Below are 22,778 nucleotides of genomic sequence, written 5' to 3'. Positions count from 1 at the left end.
GAGACCCCTCGGATCCCAAAGCACGCATGGTTCCACTGTACCACGGCTATTATTAAATTTTTTATCATATTATTATCATCTTATTAATGTTATTATTGTTTATTATTATTATTATTATTATTATTATCATTATTATTATTATTATTATTATTATTATTATTATTAATATCATTATTATTATTAATAGCATTATTATTATTATAGTGATTATATTATTATTATTATTATTATTATTATTATTATTATTATTATTATTATTATTATTACCTTTATATAATTATTTATATTATCATTATTAGTAATTCTGGCATCTCTCTCCTAGTTATTCCAATGATACTGTTGCTGCTGCTGCTGCTGCTGCTACTTCTTCTACTCTACTTCTACTACTACTACTACTACTACTACTACTACTACTACTACTACTACTACTACTACTGCTGCTGCTGCTGCTGCTGCTGCTGCTGCTGCTGCTGCTTCACTTCTGCTCGACTGATCTACTACTACTACTACTACTAGTACTACTACTACTACTACTGTTACTACTACTACTACTACTGTTACTACTACTACTACTACTACTACTACTACTACTACTAGTACTACTGCTACTACTGTTACTGCTACTACTGGTGGTGGTGGTGGTGGTGGTGGTGCTGCTACTACCACTAATACCTCAGTAATATCACAGAATGCAAATTCCTGTGTATATGTATGAATATGCACAGTGTATATTTTTGTACAATAGCCTCCCTACTAATAGACACCTGTTCGTGTCTTCTTATTATACGTATATTGTAAGTTTTATCTTAAGATTACTTTTAGTGTTTTATAGTTTTTAAATACATATCCAAAAAAGCCATGCATACATATGGGCTGTCTATCTGTTTTGTACCTGCATAATTTATTGTGCTAGCTAGATCGGTAGAGAGAGAGAGAGAGAGAGAGAGAGAGAGAGAGAGAGAGAGAGAGAGAGAGAGAGAGAGAGAGAGAGAGAGAGACTTACTAATTATACTATATACTACTATTATACTACTACCTGGGGATTAACAATATCATTGACCTTCCTTTTGGATCGCTTTACCTGTATATCTCAGCGTTAATTTTTGGCCTCCATAGAGGCTGCTAATTATAATGTACAGATCTACTTCCTATTCGGCATTCTTAGCCTCAGGAGGCCAAAACTAAGAGAACTGTCATTTTTAATAGATTTTCATGAAATATTGGCCTCCTTGAAGAATGACAATTAATTGGCACTATTAACTGACCATGTGAAGTTTCGGTGGAGAAGTTTTGGATGGCTGTCTACCATCAGCAGGATGCATCAGTGGAGAACGACTTCAAGAACTCAGGGAAATTTTCTCTTTCCATGGTATTTTTGCCGTTCAGTTATGCATCGTTACGTAGAAAGATTCCTCTCCCAAATGAACTTAATTACAAATAAAATAAGAAACAGGATGCAGCTGAAAAAAAAGAAAATAGAAAATTTATTGCACATTCGTGCATTCATGAAAAGTAAAGACATTTGTTGCCATAATATTGAACCAACAGTATCACTGCTAGATCTATTCACACAGGACATCTGTGTTAAGGACATAAACATAGAACTGGATATCCCTTACTTTCAAAACTGTAGATGAAAATTTAGGCTAGGTAGTTATGGGTAAAACCTAATGACACTTGAATTTCTCATACTGAACACATTTTCTTTTAGGTCAGGGATTTTCGTGCTACATGTGCGATCTTCATCATTTTAGGTTTACTATGTTAATTTTAGATGGATGAGATAACTAATCGGTAAAAAAACCCCATTCTTGCGAAAGATATAAATTTATAAGAATACTCTATTCCTAGTGTATGTAATTCACTGTTTGATTTGCTGCAGTCTCTGGCGAGACAGCCAGACGTTACCCTACAGAACGAGCTCAGAGCTCATTATTTCCGATCTTCGGATAGGCCTGGGACCAGGCACACACCACACACCGGGACAACAAGGTCACAACTCCTCGATTTACATCCCGTACCTACTCACTGCTAGGTGAACAGGAGCTTCACGTGAAAGGAGACACACCCAAATATCTCCACCCGGCCGGGGAATCGAACCCCGGTCCTCTGGCTTGTGAAGCCAGCGCTCTAACCACTGAGCTACCGTGTGTGTGTGTGTGTGTGTGTGTGCGTTATTATGTGTGTGCATGTTAAAGCGGGTTCACACGTGTCAATTTGAGACTGAAATTGCAAGTCACAAGAAGCATCGACTGAACCCTTCTAATCGGAACACGTTCACACATAGCGACTGGGAAGTACCAGCTGGTTGGCGGGAAGTGAATGTAAACAAACAACTACTCAACAAGATGTCTTCCCCTGGTGACGATGACGATTGCGAGCAAATTAAATCTTCACAAGTATTCACTCCACACTTTCAACAACACCCTACAGAAACAGTTCTTGGAGAGTGACAACTATCTCATCGAACGCCGATTTGCGTAAGCATTTTTTTCTGTATAATTCATTTTCAGGGTCTCAAATATGCTTTTTTCCCTCACCAACTCCAACATCTCTACATCAACACCACACTTTCAAACTTTTCTCCGTGATGTCATAACGTAAGCGAAGTCGCAAATCGACTGAACAGACCAACATGTTGGTCTTGTTTTGCGACTGGTTCTTCCAGTCGCCAGGCACCGATATTCAATCGGAAACTGTACCGACTTGCAATTTCAGTCACACATTAATACGTGTGGACCCGCTTTTAGTGTATGTGTGTGTGTGTGTGTGTGTGTGTGTGTGTGTGTAATGCACACCTAGAAATATAGAACTTTACTTACGCGTGGCTCGTGCAGCAGTCATCCAGACATAATATATTAGTTAATCAGTTAATTTGGATATCTGGTCTTGGTACCATTCAAGTACCAAATTCACTTTTTTGTTAAAGTGTTCTGAATTCAGTGACTATAGTATTACCTCTCTCCGCGCCGGCTCTTTTTAGACTACTGCCTTCCTGGCTACTGGGGTTGGTCTTCCGCCCCAACCAGGAATCTCTCTTGACCATCCTCATTCCAGCCTTGACGTCAGCAAACAAGCCGATGGTCGTTCCCCTATTATGTCACTCATTCAGTGGATTATATAAGTTGACACATTGACGAAGACCTTGGCATGGTGATGGTTGACTCAGGCACACCTACACGTGCACATCTTCACCTCTACCATTGGAGTGTCGTGCGTAACATATCACCTTCCTCCTCTCACAGTATACGAACAGGAACGGCTGGGAACTAACAGCTTTTCATAGCAAAACGATAGGATTTATTTCTTTTAATTTTTAACATGCCATCAATGGGACATTTTTACAACACAGTTCACAATGCTCTTCTAGAAATAAATCAAGTTTGGCTGAATGAATTACTAAAAAAGGCTTATATCATGATAATAATAACAATAATAAAAAATGAGAAATGGGAAATATAAAGCATTTTAGGGAGAACAGTGTCGCCTACGGCTGGCGTCCTCTCCTCCTCTACACCAAGACATTGCGCGGAGGAATCCTCGACGTATATTACTTACAGATATGCAGAGTAAATCACAGGCTGGCCACGATACCATATCACGCACCGCCGCAGGGAAACGAGAGAGAGAGAGAGAGAGAGAGAGAGAGAGAGAGAGAGAGAGAGAGAGAGAAAATCATTTAGATGAGATGAAGACAACAGTATTTCGAAGCCACAGAAGATTGTTTTCCCTTCCTTCATTGATACAAAAATAATAATCTAACAATGTTCTCGCCCCAGCCTGGCCCTGGCGCGGACTCTGGTGGTTAGATGGGAGTGGGAGGGGCTAGGTTCCCCTCCAAGCATGAGTATGAAGTGGCTCAATAACTGGCTTTTTCTGCATGAACTCTATTTTTTCATGGCTCCTCACAAGCGTACCGGTGACACACTGATACACACACACACACACACACACACACACACACAAGACTCCTTATACTGCTTTAATCTACTGTAGAGTTTATTGACGCTTCCCATATCATCCATTTTCGCTTGCATCTGCAGTGGTCTCTCTTCCACTAATCAGACGCCACACACACACACACACACACACACACACACACACACACACACACACACACACACACACACACACACACACACACTGCAGATCCCGTACACCTCTCACAGGTCTAATGCACCTGTCACACCCTACCCGTCTCAGCATTGCCCTTAGCACACACACATCTCGACGATTTAGCCCGCCATCTAAATGAAGGCAAACGACCGCTTTGAAAAACACAATTACAGAGCTACATGACTGGTTTTATCATACTACCATTACAAGACGGACTGGTTCACACATTTAACTACTGTCTTATGCACAAGCTAAAAAAATTCTCCAGCAATAACCACAAGGTGCTCATGACGGTGTGATGTGACCAACCCGGGGCTAACCAAGTGACGAACGGAAGTCCCAATGCAAATTCTGTGTGCATTCAAACCCGGTGAGACGTGAGTGAGGAGCCGCCAATCTGATCACTACCAGAATCCGCGTGGCCTGGGCAATCTGGGGAGCTGCTAATCCTTGTTACTGATCAACATCAATCGCTGGGGAGATGTGAGGTTTGCGTCTCCCACAGCTGTGCCCAGACGTAGTGAGAGATTACACCAAAACGAATGACAGCGATTATAAAGATGAAATAGTTATAGTAATGGTGGCTATGATGATGACAATAATAATAATAATAATAATAATAATAATAATAATAATAATAATAATAATAGTAATAATAATAATAACAATAAAATAGCAGTAGTGGTTGTAGTAGTAGTAGTAGTAGTAGTAGTAGTAGTAGTAGTAGTAGTAGTAGTAGTATGATAATGATAACAATAATAACAATGGGGTTTTAGTAACTAACAGCACAAAAAATAGAAAGCTCACAGTACAAAATACAGGAAAAGTATTACCAAGAAAGATCGAATACTAAACAGAATAGTGGTCGGCAGCCACCACCCTTCGGGAACTGCCTGGATTGCCTCGCGCTCATGAGAGCGTCATATTCAGCCCATCGCACTAAGCAACACTGTGGCTGTTTCGTTCATGTCCTTCTTCCTAAGCGCAGTTTTACGTCAACTTTAAATACAAAACAAACATGCAGTCCTCAAGGGCGAGGGAAACGAGAGGAAACGATTACATGGATCACCACGTAGCAAAACCCTGACTGATGGAACACGAGGATACACGGGACCTGACGCGGGACTCTTCAGCAGGAATGTGCACCAAACACCTCGAGGACGAGAGTCGGTGGGAGGAGGAGAAAATGGTAAGTCATTATCAAGAAACAAACAATCAGGGAAGGAAAATGGGGAAAAATGCATAACAGGAAAGACACTGGCATGTACCGTTGTTCAGTGCCAGTCTGGCGGAAAACTCGGCCTCACGTAGGTTCGGTTCAGGGTCCAGGATCTCCTTTCCTTTCAGGCCAAGAACTTCCCCACAATGCTGACGCCCTCGGGCACAGGGCGGCTGTGTCAGTAACCTGAAGGAGTCCTCTAACTCACTCGCCCATCACAACGGGTACACACAGACATTAACAATGCAGTTTGTGTTTCTAGAGTATGAATTATGGAAACAAACCCATCTACGTTCCAACAACATTGGGCTGAATAGTGTCCTTCCTACACACGAGTGGCTGTGGTGGCGAGGCTCCGGTGCCCGAGGCTGCGCGTGACCGAGATGCTACGAGGCCGAGTTCTCCATTATGTACAGTTGTGAGGGGCACAGGGCGAGTGTTAAGGTGGAGAGTTGTAGGTGCACGTCCTAGGTAGGCAAGCAGCCTTGCCTGAAGTAGGAACAGCAGCAGCACAGCCGCCCGGGGACAGGCTGGCTCTTGTGTCGGTACTACTGTCATGAGTGTGGGATACGTGGTGTCTGTTCGCCGAGTGAGTGTCGGGCTAATCCAGTGAAACCTTTTGAATAGAGAAGTACAGTACACATTTCTGTATCTTGTAATACAATATTCAACGTGAAATTGTACATTTCCATGTACATAACAATATATATATTTATGCTACAATATTTACAGAACATTTAGGCTATCTCTTTTTATGTCTTGATAAACTTTTGTGCTGCTCCAACAACAGTTTGCTTCACTTAGGAATATTTACTTTACAAAATAATAATAGAGGCAAGTGCCCTCTCGTGCCGCGGGGCGCCGCCGCCCACTATGGCGGAGGGCGGTACATCCCGCTGGCCGGACACGACGCGCCGAAACGGCTGGCCGCGGCTCCCCCCTCACGTGTTGCTGCTTCTGAAGGACCAACACATGTGTTCAGAAAATATCGCATGTCAACACTTTATATATATTTCGGCTGAGTCCGTGTCCTGCAGTGTCGCAGTGCCGCTGATGAGGCACGAGCTGTGACTCTGCAGAACCTCGAACCACATGCAAACGAAGAGTTGGTAACTATGAGCAGGTAAAAAAGAAAAAAAAAATCAACCTTAGTCTCAAAAATCATAAAGTTGAAACTGTGGTGACTGTAAGAGGTAAACTGCCAGCAAAACCCACCGTAGGGACACTAGTTAACTTCTGTACATGAGCAGACACCCGCCACCGCCAGGGTGGTGAGTTTGTCGCGGCGTTCGCGCACGGCGCAGCTCCGCGGCTGCTATACCTGACAGGATTTGGCGCGTGCGAGCACCGCCATATGCGCCTTCAGAATTATGATCTGGGAAGTGTATCCTAATCACGGTCACTTGTTACGTTACAATCCCCGAAATAAAATCCATGAATGTTTACAATTTTAGAGATGCAAGTCATCCTAGATGAGAGTGGCGGACGAGCCGGACAGACACTCACCACCTTGACCTGAGGCAGTGTAACATTTTGCTGAATATACAGTTTACACTTTTATGTCGACAAGCTTATACAGCCTATCTAACAATAAAAAATCTTATAATAATACCATCAACATAATAGTTGTTGGATAAAACAAAAACAACAACTCTAAAACTCAGTGAAAATACCGAGATAGTGTTTGCGGCAGAGTAACAGAAAACTGCTGCAAACCTGAAAACAACAACACACAAGACGGCGGGTGGGGAGAACTGCTGGTCCGGGAAGGTGACGGTGATTCTCGCTGTCACAGTGTTGTAGTACACTTCCAAGGGAGGAGTGAGTGGAACATTTACAAAATTTATAAGGCAATGCGTGCTGCAGATCACCGCTCAGCACTCTCATTTCTCAACGGAACAAGGAAAGCCGTATCATTTTAAGACCAATTTGTTCATATTCTTGTAAAAGTCCAATATAAAGCAGTGGATGTAGGGTGAGTGTGGCTGGTGTGCCGGTGTTCTTGTGTCGTTCTGTCAGTCTGGGTGTGGGGCGCCGGCGGCTCCCAAAGTCACACTGCTGGACGGCTCAACCAACCGTTGAGGCACACAACCTTTCTCCTCCACAGTGTCTCCTGATACTTATTTGACAGTACTTGAACTACACATTGACTCACTTCAAAGTTTTAACAATTTAGGATATGGAGTTATTTACTGGAAGTCAAGCTGGCAGAAAGAGTTGTGTGGTCCCCTGCACGCTGGTGATGGCGGAAATGAATAAGTGGAGAGTGACCAACAAAACAAAATTATCCACCGCGGGTGAGAGCACTCGAGAGCCGCAAGAGCGCGGGTCTCTGAGGCTCGGGGAATGGTACAGTAAGGCAGTGAGCACGCCACCAACACTCCCTCCTCCTTCACTAACACATCCCATGTAAACCACTTCAGTAGAATCCGAGTGTCCAACAAACCAAAAACATGTTCTTATGCACATTTTTTCCTTAATGCTTAAAAAAGTCAAACTTGTAAATCATTAAAAAATATCAGTTGATGAACTAATCATGTTGCAAAAATGTTCTGTAAAGGGTTTGTCCCCTGCGCCGCGGGCCTGTGTGGAGGCCCTGAGGGACGCGACGGGGCACGGGGACTGGCCAGAGGCCGGTGAGGCGATTTGGTGAGGTACAAAATGGTACAAAGGTTGACAGGGTCCTTGGAAGTCACTGGCCACAAGGTGCTTCCTTCGCCCTCTCCTGGGGCAACTGACCTCATCATGCACTTTACAAATGCACAACTTAGTAACAAAATGCTACCTAGGCAACTCTAATAAACTGAAAGCATAGGCAGCCACTTGTATCAGGATGCCAGCAGCGTGTGGTGCAGTGATGCAAGAGCGGCGAGGAGCAGCAGGAGAGGAGGCGAGCAGCAGCTCAGGGAGGCGCAATCCGGTTTGGGGGGCATGTGTACTTGCACCTCCGCAAGGATGAACACCGACAGGGCCATGTCCTCCCGAACCTCCGGAGAGTGGAAGTTGATCATCTGACTCAGCTCGGTCACGCTCTCCTCACAGGCAAGCTGGTGAATCAGAAAAGTCGTGTTATTCATTTAACTTTGAAGGAGGCATTCTTAATAAATGAAACCACAAGGAAATGTTTATTTTCATAGGTTCCTCCCTTGCCACTTACCTTCTCTCTCTCCAGCATTGCGAAAGACATGTTGTCCCTCATGTCGTCGTATTCTTCCAGCGTGGCCTGCATGATGATGTTTTCGTTATCGTGCAGCAGACGCTCCAGCTGGCACGTGGACTTTACCGGGAATATAAAGAAATCGTTAAGATTTGGAAAAAATCACGATGCACACTTTTTTTTATTCTCAATGAAATTAAACAAAAAGAAGTTACTCTACAAACATTGCTAATGATTTCCAGAAGCGAAAAAAGAACTAAGTCCAAAATTACTGTAAGCAATCCACAAAATGATAATTTACAGCTCACAGGGGCTGCTGGTTGTCACTCTCACCACTCTGAGCTTGAATACAAATTAATGTGGGTTAGAGAGACGATCTCTTCGTACTCACTAAGGCAGAGACACCCTCATTCCCTTACTGAATGTACTTTGCAGGAAGAGAAAAAAAAAATAGGGTGGGAGATAGAGAGGGTCTACATATAGACAAGCAATTTAGAGCTAGATCAAAATAAGTAATTCTACTACTAAATTACATACTCCATCTTATACAGTACTATATATAAGTATTTTCTTTTTACTCAAACTACAAATACTTACAAGAAAATACAAGAATACAAACATATACAAACATACTTCCTTCCGCCTCGCCTCGCCTCGCTCCGCTTCATCAAACCTCCTGCTAACACTCACACTCACAGCCGCTTACTATTCCACTTCGTTTTCTTTTGTGCAAGAGAATAATATTTACTGGGGAGCGGAAGGAAGATTGGTGAATATAGTATGTCTGGAGGAGAGAGAGAGAGAGAGAGAGAGAGAGAGAGAGAGAGAGAGAGAGAGAGAGGGGAGGGGAGGTCTTGGTGGGCCGGAACGAGGCAGGGGGCGGAAGCAAGCTCGGCGGGTTACACCTAAGCACCTTGGTCTGTTTGAAGTCCGGGTCAGTTACTCTCCGGTCACGCTGCATGCAAGGTGTAAAGATCAGGTTGTTACTGCTGCAGGGAGGGAGGGATGGCTAGGGGCTGAAGGACGGGAGGGTATGATGGGTGTGATAGAGGGGGGGATTGGGATTGAAAGAAGGGGAGGCTAAGGGATTAAGGAGGGAATGTTACCGGAAGGAAAAAAAAATATCGTGGAGGGAGGTTGAGTAAAGAGGAGAGATTAGGACTGTGGGAGAGGTAAGGTTATAAGGGTTGGGTTGGAGAGAGAGAGAGAGAGAGAGAGAGAGAGAGAGAGAGAGAGAGAGAGAGAGAGAGAGAGAGAGAGAGAGAGAGAGAGAGAGAGAGAGAGAGAGAGAGAGAGAGAGAGAGAGAAGGGAGGTAAAAGAACAAGAGAAAAGTAAGGAGGAGGAGGAGGAGGAGGAGGAGGAGGAGGAGGAGGAGGAGGAGAGGTTTCCAGACCATATCAGATCCAGGTTTTCCTCGGTTACAATGCCAACAGCCAAAGTGGGTATTCATGATTTTAAGTAGAGCGCCTGCACGTGGCCTCCTCGCCCTGCTCGGGTGAGAAAGGCCAAACGTTTACCCATATTCTGAAACGCTTTGCTGATCCTACCACGAATATTTTCAAAAGCCATATAAATGATTAGCCGGCTTCTCACGAGTATTTTTTCTGTTGATATTGTAGAAATCTTCTTAATTTGTCACTAGATTCATAAAAACACTCTTGGAAACTTGTGTAGTGTCATCTAGAGCCTTTTGAAAGTAGTGGTACTGCGGGCAGAAGTATTTCAGAATATGGTCTATGCAGCGTAGCGGAATGAAGGATGGGTGTTACAAGACCGTACAGACGCCGAGGAGTGTCTGACTAGCATTGTAACCGAGAGGAAGTGCAGAGGGAAGACTGACCTTTGGGAAATAATCACTTTTAATATTCAGCCATGCCTTATGTTGCAAAATAAGTGTTAACCGTAGTAGTAGTAATGATAATAATACTAATAATAACAAGAGTAATACAAAATAGTAAATCATAAAAAGCTACACTAATAATCTCTATCATGAAGCGTCCTGGTGACATGATTTAACACAATAGTATTAATAGAGTAGAGTTTTAGAAGCAATGAAAGTAGTAAGTGTACAAACCAACAGATTAATCAATATGTTTAAGTTCTGTTATGTAAGTTAGACTCATTATCTCCACTACAACTATTCAAGCCAAACTATCAGAATCTTAGCAAATCAACAAACTGATGGGAAGCGACTGGTAACTAACTGATCAAGCTACACGTTAGTGGGGGAAGTATACAGCTAACTGGCTAAGGTAGTAGTGATTTAGTGATAAGCGTAACAGACGTAATTCAGGTAACTCAGCTAATGTATTAACTAAACTAGGGAACCTATACAGTATTCAACACTTAGTTGATAACACATCCATTAATGAGGAGAGAGAGAGAGAGAGAGAGAGAGAGAGAGAGAGAGAGAGAGAGAGAGAGAGAGAGAGAGAGAGAGAGAGAGAGAGAGAGAGAGAGAGAGAGAGAGAGAGAGAGAGAGAGAGAGAGAGAGAGAGAGAGAGAGAGAGAGAGAGAGAGAGAGAGAGAGAGAGAGAGAGAGAGAGAGAGAGAGAGAGAGAGAGAGAGAGAGAGAGAGAGAGAGAGAGAGAGAGAGAGAGAGAGAGAGGACATGAAAAGAAGGAAAAGAGATAAGAAGAAAAGGAAGAACATGAAGAGAAAAAAAAAAGAAGAGATCCAGCAAGAACTTGAGTAGAAATTAAATAGAAGCAACAAGATGAAAAAAAAAAAAAGACACGGTAGGAGCTTACTGGAGAGGAAGAGGAAGTGGAGCAGGAAAAGGAGGAGGAGGAGGAGGAGGAGGAGGAGGAGGAGGAAGAAGAGGAGGAGGAGGAGGAGGAGGATGTATGGCCACTCACCCCATTGACTATCGAAGCTAACTCCTGGACCTTGTTTCCCAGCTTATCCATAGCGGCGTCCACGAGGGAGATCTTGGTGTAAGGTTTGAGAAGCTGCTCCTCCGCCTTGCTGTAACCCAGGAACAGGAACACCCCGAAGTGGAGGTCGTAGCTCCCTGCAACACGACCCAAACATGTCATCATTGCCTGCGTTGTCTGTTTATGTGTGTTTCACTGTTTGATCTGCTGCAGTCTCTGACGAGACAGCCAGACGTTATCCTACGGAACGAGCTCAGAGCTCATTATTTCCGATCTTCGGATAGGCCTGAGACCAGGCACACACCACACACCGGGACAACAAGGTCACAACTCCTCGATTTACATCCCGTACCTACTCACTGCTAGGTGAACAGGGGCTACACGTGAAAGAAGACACCCAAATATCTCCACCCGGCCGGGGAACCGAACCCCGGTTCTCTGGCTTGTGAAGCCAGCGCTCTAATCACTGAGCTACCGGGCGTGTGTGTGTGTGTGTGTGTGTGTGTGTGTGTGTGTGCGCGCATGTATGACTTTCGCTACTGTTGCTGACGTTGCTTCTACTATACCTTCAAAGGTCACATAGATGATTAGCCGGCTTGTCACGAGTATTATTATTATTATTATTATTATTATTATTATTATTACTGCTGCTGCTAGTGCTGCTGCTGCTCCTGGTGCTGCTGCTGCTGCTACTGCTGGTGCTTGTACTACTACTACTACTACTACTACTACTACTACTATCACAGCTGGTACTACTACCACAACTACTACTACTACTACTACTACTACTACTACTGCGTACTTCATGACACTCACACACGCACGCACACACACACACACACACACACACACACACACACACACACACACACACACGTACCATTACCATCAGCTCTTCTTTGGCTCACCTTTGGGCGGTCTCACGCAGATAAAAGCACCGGAGTAGCAGAAACATTCCCCGCGAGCGGCTTGGTAGGCGGGGGCAGCGTGGGTGTACACAGCGTAATCTGTCTCGCAGGGTCGCGCCTCCACACACTCCAGGACACTGCAGGCAAGTTTCTCCTCGGCGTGGCAGAGGCAGAGCTCGGAGCATTCCTCGCCCTTGTAGAATCTCTTGCCCCAGCCTTCCTCAATGAAGTCTATCGTGTCATCATTGGCGTGTCGCTTCTCGCAGTACTCTGAGGAACAACAAACGCATTAACTTTTACTTCAACTGGAAACCTTATATGATAGATTTACATATAATAATTACTATGTATTAAATCTTATAATCTTAAATACTTTGGAGTTTCTTTCGGATCTTCTCGATGACCGAAGATGATTTCTCTCATTCTCATGGATGTCTTTATTTGCTAAAAAAACATTGGAGCATGCTTGTTAATCTATCACTGGCACCATGATGACAACTTTGAAATTTTGGGAAAAGATGTGACTCACTAGGTGGCAGGGTAGTGGCAACGGTGGTGGTGGTGGTGGTGGTGGTTGTTGAGGAAGTGATGTATTGCTGGTAGTCCTTGGTGGGCCGTGGCTTGAAGATGGGTGTGCTGTAGTAGGAGGGGCTGGAGAAGGTCGGATGGATGACGGTAGGTTCTAAGTGGTTGCCGTTGTCCTTCACTGCCCCATTGATCGGGTCCATGGTGACCGTGGTGGGCATGAAGATGCTACTCGTGGTGACCACCTCCACTCCAGGGCCCACCGTAGACAGCATCTCGCGGTGATAGTCCGTCTGAGACTCCACTGTTGGTGCCATAATGGCAGTTGATGAGTCAGATCTCTCTCTCTCTCTCTCTCTCTCTCTCTCTCTCACACACACACACACACACACACACACACACACACACACACACACACACACACACACACACACACACACACACACACACACACACACACACACACACACACACACACACACACACACACACACACACACACACACACACACACACACACACACACACACACACACACACACAGAGACAGTAAACATTTGAAAATTAATTTGCAATAGCTGAAGACCAAAAACTGTTGACAATCAAGTTTTTGATGGTAAAAAGAATGATCTCCACAAACAACGACAATCAGGAAATTTCAGCTTTTGGAATAGCTCCGGGCTGCATGGCAAAGGACTCACCGACGCAAGGGTTGTACCAAAGGATGCGCTGCCAGTCCATGCAAGTGAAGGTCTCCCTGGGGTCTGACGCGGCACAGGTACAGAGGTTGCGAAGCTGTGTGCCCAATATGCCGAGCACTGCGCGGCGACATTCCGCAGTGGAGCCAGCACACCGCTGCGTGTCGCTGTCCACCGCACAGGCTTGCTCATAGAATTCCAAACGCGGTCTACGAGATGAGGAAATTTTAACTTTTCAGTCTCCAGCAGGCACCGAGATTAAAGAGGTTATAAGTAAGAATTTCCAGCATAAAGACTTATCTCTGATAGCCATATGAACACAGTCGGTATGACCTTCAAATCCTCTAAATTATGTATCTCCTCATCCTCCATCGCCAGGTAATAGTAAATTTCTCTTCAAGGAGAATCATGCAGGGTGTTGGTCAGACTGGTGGTGTTTTTCTCTTACATGGCATTGTGAAAAAAATTCTTATAAATATATTTTGTTTAAGTTCTCTAAGGTGGGACTGAAGCGTTTCTTTGGTTTGGAATTCTTTCATATCCTCGCCTCTTTGTCTCACCAGGTGGTGTAGAAGAAGGAAAAGCCGCTCATTTGTCATGTAAGAACATAAATCCTCCCAAATGTGATTCTTAATCTTGATTTGCTTCTTGCCTATACTTTTAGAACATCACGGATAAGAAAAAAACCTTAGGCAATCTGTGTCCGTTTGGTATTTTCAGACCACTCACCTGCACGTGGGGTCTTCCTTGCAGGCTGCAGCGAGGCGGCTACACAACATCGGGGCGGATCCAGCAGGCTTGCGAGCACAGGAAGGGTGAAGCTTCTCCTGGGCCACCATGCACTGATCCACTACCTCGCTGCTCTTCCTGCCACAGGGTAAGCATGGGTGTGAGGAATGCACCATACACACACACACACACACACACACACACACACACACACACACACACACACACACACACGCGCGTAGTGTAGTGGTTAGCACGCTTGACTCACAATCGAGAGGGCCCGGTTCGAGTCCCGGGGCGGCGAGACAAATGGGATGTAACTCGAGGGATTGCGGCCTCGTTTTCCCGGTGTGTGGAGTGTGTTTGGTCTCAGTCCTACCCGAAGATCGGTCTATGAGCTCTGAGCTCGCTCCGTAATGGGGAAGACTGGCTGGGTGACCAGCAGACGACCGAGGTGAATTACATACACACGCAACCCACCTTCCGTAAATTGCATCCACGAACATTCATCCATGAAAATTTTACCGAGAATAATTTTTCCAAGATAAATTCTCTCAAGGTAACCTGATTTATCATGGGGTGAATTATTTTGGAAATAAATTTGTAGATCAGGTAGTGGAGCAAACTGAACAGAACGAAATCTAAGGTACACACTCTCTCTCTCTCTCTCTCTCTCTCTCTCTCTCTCTCTCTCTCTCTCTCTCTCTCTCACGCACATACATACACACACATCGTCATTCACCTACCCAAAAATAAAAACAAAACCCTACACACACACACACACACACACACACACACACACACACACACACACACACACACACACACACACACACACACACACACACACACACACACACACACACACACACACACACACACACACACACACACACACACACACACACACACACACACACACACACACACACACACACACACACACACACACACCCACACACACACACACACACACACACACACACACACACATACAGACACACACCGCGTAGTGTAGTGGTTAGCACGCTCGACTAACAATCGAGAGGGCCGGGTTCGAATCCCGGCGCGGCGAGGCAAATGGGCAAGCCTCTTAATGTGTGGCCCCTGTTCACCTAGCAGTAAATAGGTACGGGATGTAACTCGAGGGGTTGTGGCCTCGCTTTCCCGGTGTGTGGAGTGTGTGTTGTGGTCTCAATCCTACCCGAAGATCGGTCTATGAGCTCTGAGCTCGCTCCGTAATGGGGAAGACTGGCTGGGTGACCAGCAGACGACCGTGGTGGTGAATTACACACACACACACACACACACACACACACACACACACACACACACACACACACACTTACTTGCAGAGACAGAAGGCCACCTCCAGAGCCCACTTGAAGACGACATTCCTGTAGAAGGTCTGCACGTTGTTCATGCAAGCCTCCCTGTTGCACTGATTGGTGTCGCACACGGCCAGCACTGGGTCGAGGAGGCGCCTGCACGCTTTGTCCTTGTTACAGGCCTGCAGGGCGGTGTGGCACGTGGAATGGAGGGCGGGGGCGCGGCTAACAGGCAGCGGATTGTGACCTGGTGGAGATAGGTGGGAGGTCAGGGGAGGAGGAGGGTAGGAGATAGGGGAGGGAAGGATAAAAAGGACAGGATATGTAGGAGAGGACCCGGGTGGTGGAGGGATGGTGGTGGTGGTGGTGGTGGTGGAGGAGGAGCAGGAAGAAAAGGAGGGGAAAATGGAGTAGGTTATTCGTGGGAGAGGGTTTATAACATAGCATCAAAACGTGAGAATATAAGAGAGAGAGAGAGAGAGAGAGAGAGAGAGAGAGAGAGAGAGAGAGAGAGAGAGAGAGAGAGAGAGAGAGAGAGTGCAGTGCATAGTGTCAGAGGAGATATTAAGTACTGACAAAGAACATATCAATCATTGTCGTGGTGCAAGATTCAAGTGAAATTCAAAGCGAGACGAAAGACAGAAAATCTTCAACACCCAGACAGAGGAACCACGCTGGGAGTTGGTGGGGAGCAACGGCGCACTCTGCAAAACTTCTGAAGAGCCGAGATATACCACGCGAAGACGAACGGATTTATAGGTATGAATTTATGAATGCTTACACTAGATTAGCTAACAAGATACGCTCCTAAAGAGCGATCTTGAGAAAAAATGCACAAAACACGTCATCCGTGAAGAAAAATGAGTGAGGCAGTGAAGTGAATATGTCAGTATTGTTCGCTTCAAATAACATTACTTTAAGTCATCACACTTCGAGTTGAAGAAAAATAGATTTGAAAATATGTCTTTCTTCTGATATCCCTGCAAGAAAGAAAGAAAGAAAGAAAGAAAAAAAACTAAACTAAACGTGAAAGTGTTCGCATGTATGATAAAAAACTAACACCTACAAATAACGCTCCCAAAAAAAGAAAAAAGAAAAATAATATCGTGGCACCAGCGCTGCAATAAGGCACCAGGTGGGAATACTGGCCTCAGTGAGCGTGCATGAATCCCTGCCTGGCTCTCAGCCGCGGCTCATTTCCAGCAGCCGCCCTGCGAGGCGAACAACACTCCTCTCGTCCCATACTCGGCGTCATACAGGACCGTATTCTGAAACACTTCTGCGCCGCGCCCCCACTGTATTCAAAAGGCCTTAAATTAAGCTAACAAATCTTTCATCTTATGAGCAGCAGAAGCACTCTTGAGAATCCGGCTTATCATTTATGTGGCTTTTGAAAACAATTAGGGTGAGAAAGCGAAGCATTTCAGAATACATGTCACAACCTCAATAATCTCACCATTTAAGGACACGCGCACATGGTAACATTGTCACTAGGCCGATGGTCTTGCCTGCTGACTGGTCTATTTAATTTGGGTTCAACTTGTATCGGGTAGCAAACAGCCTTTGTGCTCTTGGCGAAACTCCTACTTCTTGTCAGATACCTTGCTGTTCCCCTTTTAGAATGCTATAGACTGAAACTCTGAAAAACTGATTTGTAGACAGGATACTCCTTTAGCCATGAGAGACACCCCGGCCTAGGGCAACCCGAAGAGCACAAGGCCAAAGAAGCTGGGGCTAAAAGATTATCCTGTTATGTGAACAATTTGCTGCGTTTATACAACCTGATCACATAAATGGAAAAAAATAAAAACAAATGAAGTTTTGGTAGGAATACAATATTAAGCCACAGAAAAATGGGAATGCGCAAGCCAATGAGCAGTGACAGCGTATCGGTGACAGTCTTGCCAGGCTCACTTGTCCCCACGCGGCAAAATGGTTGGGCAGCTGGTGGCACCGAGCATAGCACAACCTTGAGTGGTGGTTGCCAAGGTAGTTCAGTTGTGACTCATCTACTACCGTGCAGCAGGGCGTAAACAATCTAAAAAGACATCTCAGAAGCCCAAATAACTTACGACAATCATGTCAGAGAGAGAGAGAGAGAGAGAGAGAGAGAGAGAGAGAGAGAGAGAGAGAGAGAGAGAGAGAGAGAGAGAGAGAGAAAATGCGAGTAAATCTTCAAAACACAACCTAAAGGGGGAGACTATAACAACCCTCACTTCCTTCCTCAAAGAAAAAGAAAGAAGGAAAGAAATACTAAGAAAGCCTACAGATCGACTTCATCCTTAAAAAAAAGACGAAAAAAAAAAAACCGCGACATTTTGAGACAAAGTGAGACGGACCCCCAACACTGGCTTCCGGACCTGAAACATCAAGAAAAGTACTTCATTATTCATCATACCTGTTTTGCGGGGAAGCAACACCAAACGGGAACATAAAGAAAACAAGTAAGCCACGAGGAAACACAGAACCATAAAAAAAAAAACGAGGAGGAAGAGGAGGAGGAAGAGGAAGAGTAGGAGGCGTTGGAGGAAGAGAAAGAGAGAAGATGAAGCCACTGGGAGACATCATGACAGAAGTACCATGAAAAATAACGAAGGAAGGAAGGAGAGAGAGGGATGAAAACACCTTCACTAAGAGAATGTAGTAGTAGTAGTAGTAGTAGTAGGAGGAGGAGGAGGAGGAGGAAGAGGAAGAGGAAGAGGAGGAGGAGGAGGAGGAGGAGGAGGAGGAGGAGGAGGAGGAGGAGGAGGAGGAGGAGGAATGAAAAACAATAGTAGTAAATGAAGGAGGAATAACAAGGGAGAAAGAAGGAATAGCATTACAGGGAAATGGAAGAGACGTCAGATGGCGAGAATGAGAAAGAAGAGACGAGAGCATAAAAGAGGAAAAGGAGGAGGGCGAGAAAAAAACAAACAAAAAAACAGAAGGGACAGGAGAGGAAAAGAAATCAACAAAGGGAGGAGGAAACGACAGAAAAAAAAAAAACATAAAAACGAGGCTAGAGAGGAAGAATGGGAAAGAGGAGAGAGAATAAGAAGGCAGGAAAACGGACAACCTTACAAGAATCTGCAAATCAAACATAGTAAAAAAAAAAAAAAAAAGAAAAGAGAGGCAAGAGAAAGGAAGCCACATGTCCTAACGCGAACACGGAGTAGGGAAGTACAACATGTGGGTGGACCAGACATGCTCGCACGATACAGAAGCTCAACGGGACGGGGCTAAGGTGATACGGGGAGCACAGAGGGAATACAAAGGCGGGACGCTACACACAACACAGCCTCTCAGTCAGTTGGTCAGGGAAGGAAGGCCTCACTCCGAAGACTCAGAATCACACACACCCACAGGCAAATTAAGTTAGGTCTCCTCCGAAGGGTAAATGATCAGAAGGTGGTGGTAGAGAGATGAGGGTAATTAGTGATAGGAGGAAAAGATGAGCAGGTATAGAAGATGAAAAAGGAGAATGAGAAGGAGAAAAAGAAAAAAATAATGTAGAAGAAAGGAGAATAGAAAGACGTTGAGGGGAAGAAAAGGAGGCAGAATGAGAAGAAAGGAGAATAGATAGAAAAACATTGAGGGGAAGAAAAGGAGGAAGAATGAGAAAATAGAAGTGAAATGATGAGTAAAAGCAAGACATAGAGACTGTGGAGGAGGAGGAGGAGGAGGAGGACGAGGAGGAGGAGGAGGAGGAAGACGAGGAGGAGGAGGAGGAGGAGTAGTAGAATTCATAGTTGCAGTAGTAGTAGTAGTAGTAGTAGTAGTAGTAGTAGTAGTAGTAGTAGTAGTAGTAGTAGTAGCAGTAGCAGTAGCAGTAGTAGTAGTAGTAGTAGTAGCGCAACACGAGAAAAAAAACCCTGTAAATTCATCATCATAATAACAATAACAACAATAATAATAAAAAAAAACCAACACCAACTTAGAGGCAGTACAGAGGTTGTAACATCACTGTTCCCGACACTGTAAGACACTGATGCAGAATTACCACACTCAGGCAGAGAGGGAAGCTGCGAGGAGGGGCCGTGACAGTCACAGAGCCAGAGACTCGTACAATAAACTCATCAACCAGGAGGAGGACGAGGAAGTGGAGAAGGACAACGAGGAGGACATGAAGGAGAAGGGTTATGAAGGAAGTGCTGGACTATGAAGGAAGGACGGAAGTGAGGAAGGAGAGGGAGGGAAAGGAAAAAGGAATGCTGGATTGGTGCTTGAATTTACATCTCTTCGTGGATCAGGGAGGGGAGGAAGGGAGGTGAATAGAATGACGACCTTCTTGTGAGCTTGTACATTTAAGAGTCCTCTCTTCGACTTACCTAAGAGTCTGCGAGTGGGTGAGCCTTCGGGAGTGTCTATAGCGTGGTGTGAGTTTTTTTTAGGTGGCGTTGTTTTAAGCGGGTAGTTTTAGTTGTACGGGAGGAAAGGAGTTTAGACTAGTTGGGAGAAACGGGTGGATGAACAGAAGAAAAGGATGAGAGGAAGAGGAATAATAGTAGGGAAGGAGGAAATTAGTCTTAGTAGCAGTTGTACGTAGTAGTAGAAAACAAAGAAAGTAGAACAAGGAGGAGGAAGAGGAGGAAGAGAAGGAAGAGGAGGAGGAGGAGGAGGAGGAGGAGGAGGAGGAGGAGGAGGAGGAGGAGGAGAAAGAGGAGGAGTAGAAAACAAACGATAGAAAAAAATATAAGAAGAAAAGAAACAAGATAATCTAGAAGAAAACCAAAACCAGTAAAAAAATATGAGCAGAGAGAGAGAGAGAGAGAGAGAGAGAGAGAGAGAGAGAGAGAGAGAGAGAGAGAATCAAAAGTAAATGTAAAATGATACATAGATAAAGGTAAGACTGAAGGAAGGAAGAAAGAAAAAAAGACAAGAAATGAAAATCGGAGAGATGAAAAGAAGTGACTGCCTGATTCTACTTATCTGCCGTCAAAATAAGATCATAAAACACTGAAGAAAGGAAGAAGGAACTGAAGAGGAGTTACAAAAAGTAGGGATGAACTTTAAAATGTAGTTTCCAAGGTATAGATGTGTAAGTAGGGAAGTACTTTATGCATATGCTAAGTAAGTGGTAAGTGTGTGAGGTCAACTCTTGGAAGGACTGCTTAGGGAAGGGGGCGTGTTTTGAGGTGTGAAGTGGGGTGGTAGGTAGACAGAAGGCAACTCACTGACAGGCACGGGCTAGTCTACCAACCATAAAGGGAGTCACGGAGCTAGACTACAGGGTGCTAGTTCAACCCGGGAAAGGGGAGGGGAGGGATAGGGGACTTGGGGACTTCGGGGCTCGGGAGTTGCAACGATGGTGAATTAAGGAAGGGTTGTATAAGGTTTGTGCTGGTGGTAATACTGGTGGTGGTGGTGGTGGTGGTGGTGGTGTAAGCAATTGTGTTGACAGAAGTGTGGTTGGGAGGAAATATATCATTGTAACGTCATGTTTAGTTTATAAAAATACAAGAGATAAATAGTTTAAATATTAGTGGGTTGTTATAGAGTTGGTTAATACAAGTGACGTAACTTTGTTCTTTTGTATTAGTAAACTTGCTGGTGGTTGGCATAATGTTGGAGTTACGCAGTTAGTTCAAAGACTTCTTTATGCTATGCCTGAGTCAGTTATGTACCAAAATCAGTCACTTTGTTAATGGGCCGAGACTGAGGCGTCCAGGCGTGTTAGGTTAGACAGATGAGGTGAACTTTCATTAACTTATCAATCAAGGTAAACAAGTCGAAGCAGGTGAGGCTGATTACTATCCATGTTAGAAGCAGAATGGAATGTAGTGGCGGTGGTGGTGGTGGTGGTGGTGGTGGTGACTGAGTGTATATACGTAGGTGTGGTGCAGAAGCTGGTGAGTTCTGGTGATGATGTGGTTGTTACTGAGATAATCTTGCAGTACATTAGTAGTAGTTGTCGTAGTAGTAGTAGTAGTAGTAGTAGTAGTAGTAGTAGTAGTGTGTAATAGTGTGGTGATATGTTGATGGTGGTGATGGTGGTGACAAGTGGTGAAGGCAAGGAGGGCGGGCTGGAGGGGAGTACGGGGAGGGAGGGGAGGGGAGGGAGAGCGTTACGTACTTGCGTGCGGGTCGGTGGGTTGAAGGCCGTAAGCATTACCCAGCACGTTGGCGGCACGGGAGGCGTTCTGTCGCCGCCCTCCTCCTTGGCCAGTCTCCATCAGGGGGTTTTGTATTTGGGTGTCGACGACGTGGCGGCTCGAGTTATCGGAGGGAATAACGCTGACTGGAAATGACCCATGAGAGTTACCGGCGGTCCGCGAGGAGGAGGTGGTGGTGGTGTGGCGTTCTACGGTGAGTACATTGTGCGTTTGTGCCGAATATGCAGGTTGGGGCCGAGCGGTGACAGAGGTGACATGCGGGGGGAAGGGGACGGCAGCCCAGGGTGTGTGGGGACGGGGGAAGTGGTAAGGGCGGGGAGGGGGAGGGATGAGAGGAGGGAGGCGTGGCCGAGGCGTGGGGGGTGGGGGCAGCATTTGCCTCCACACCCCCTGGCCGGGAGAGGGGAGTGCAGAGGAGGCAGGAAACTCATCTGTAAGGAACCAGAGAAAAAGAAAAGATAGGCAAAGAAAATTTAAGAAAAAAGAAAGAGTGCATAAGCTAGACTAAGAGTGAGCCCCTGGGAGCAGCGGCCGCCCGCACACACCAGCACCCGCACGCCCACGCACACACATCTGCGTCCCCTATAGCACGCCCCCACTCTCGCACACTTACACCCAATGCTAATAAAAATGCTTCTCAAACACAGCCTCCCTTCACTCTAATAATAGGATATCACACACACGCACTTACACACGTAGGCACACTCCTTCCTCACACACGCAAAAAAAATAGGCAACATCCACAACTTCATGCTAGGGGTGGGCAAGGTGGCGGGGGCGGGGGCGGGGCGGGGGCGGCGTCTGGCTCCGAGAGGTGGGCGGGGTGGGGGAACAGAGGAAAAAAAGTCTCTGTAGAAGCCCCCAGCCGCCCTCAGCTACGGGCATGCCGACTTGTGCAACCTAAGGCGGCGGTGCATTGCGTAGTGGGAAAGAGGACGCCCGCGGGAGGGAGATGAGAGCAGCGAGAGACGAGAGCTGGAGGGAGAGGGAGAGGGACGAAACGGAGTGACTTAAATAATGATGGACACAGAAGCTATATCTCCTCCCTCTCTCCTGTGGCCACTCCCGTCCTTCTCGCCCCTCCTCCCGTCCTAGTGACCTTGGCCCTCGCAGTGGTGACCCGGGAGGT

The 22,778-nt window shown here is 45.5% G+C and overlaps 1 protein-coding gene and 1 non-coding gene across 2 annotated transcripts in view; one reads left to right on the top strand and one right to left on the bottom strand.

Moving 5' to 3' along the window:
* Positions 1–3,283: 3,283 nt before the first annotated feature.
* Positions 3,284–22,778, bottom strand: part of LOC123505648 — a 246,719-nt gene continuing 227,224 nt past the window's right edge. Inside the window, 10 exon segments of the mRNA XM_045257249.1 lie at positions 3,284–8,382; positions 8,493–8,612; positions 9,406–9,447; positions 11,352–11,506; positions 12,278–12,547; positions 12,807–13,106; positions 13,504–13,709; positions 14,230–14,367; positions 15,579–15,804; positions 21,610–22,080. Of these exon segments, the coding sequence (XP_045113184.1) occupies positions 8,164–8,382; positions 8,493–8,612; positions 9,406–9,447; positions 11,352–11,506; positions 12,278–12,547; positions 12,807–13,106; positions 13,504–13,709; positions 14,230–14,367; positions 15,579–15,804; positions 21,610–22,080 (2,147 nt within the window). The 3' untranslated portion in view covers positions 3,284–8,163.
* On the top strand, positions 15,233–15,304 carry Trnav-aac. Its single transcript has one exon. It is a non-coding gene; the product is annotated as a tRNA-Val (tRNA).

Source organism: Portunus trituberculatus, chromosome 18, assembly GCF_017591435.1.
Source record: "Portunus trituberculatus isolate SZX2019 chromosome 18, ASM1759143v1, whole genome shotgun sequence".
Taxonomy (NCBI): domain Eukaryota; kingdom Metazoa; phylum Arthropoda; class Malacostraca; order Decapoda; family Portunidae; genus Portunus; species Portunus trituberculatus.
Note: the sequence above shows the minus strand (reverse complement) of the source record. Positions and strands in the feature narration are given on the sequence as shown.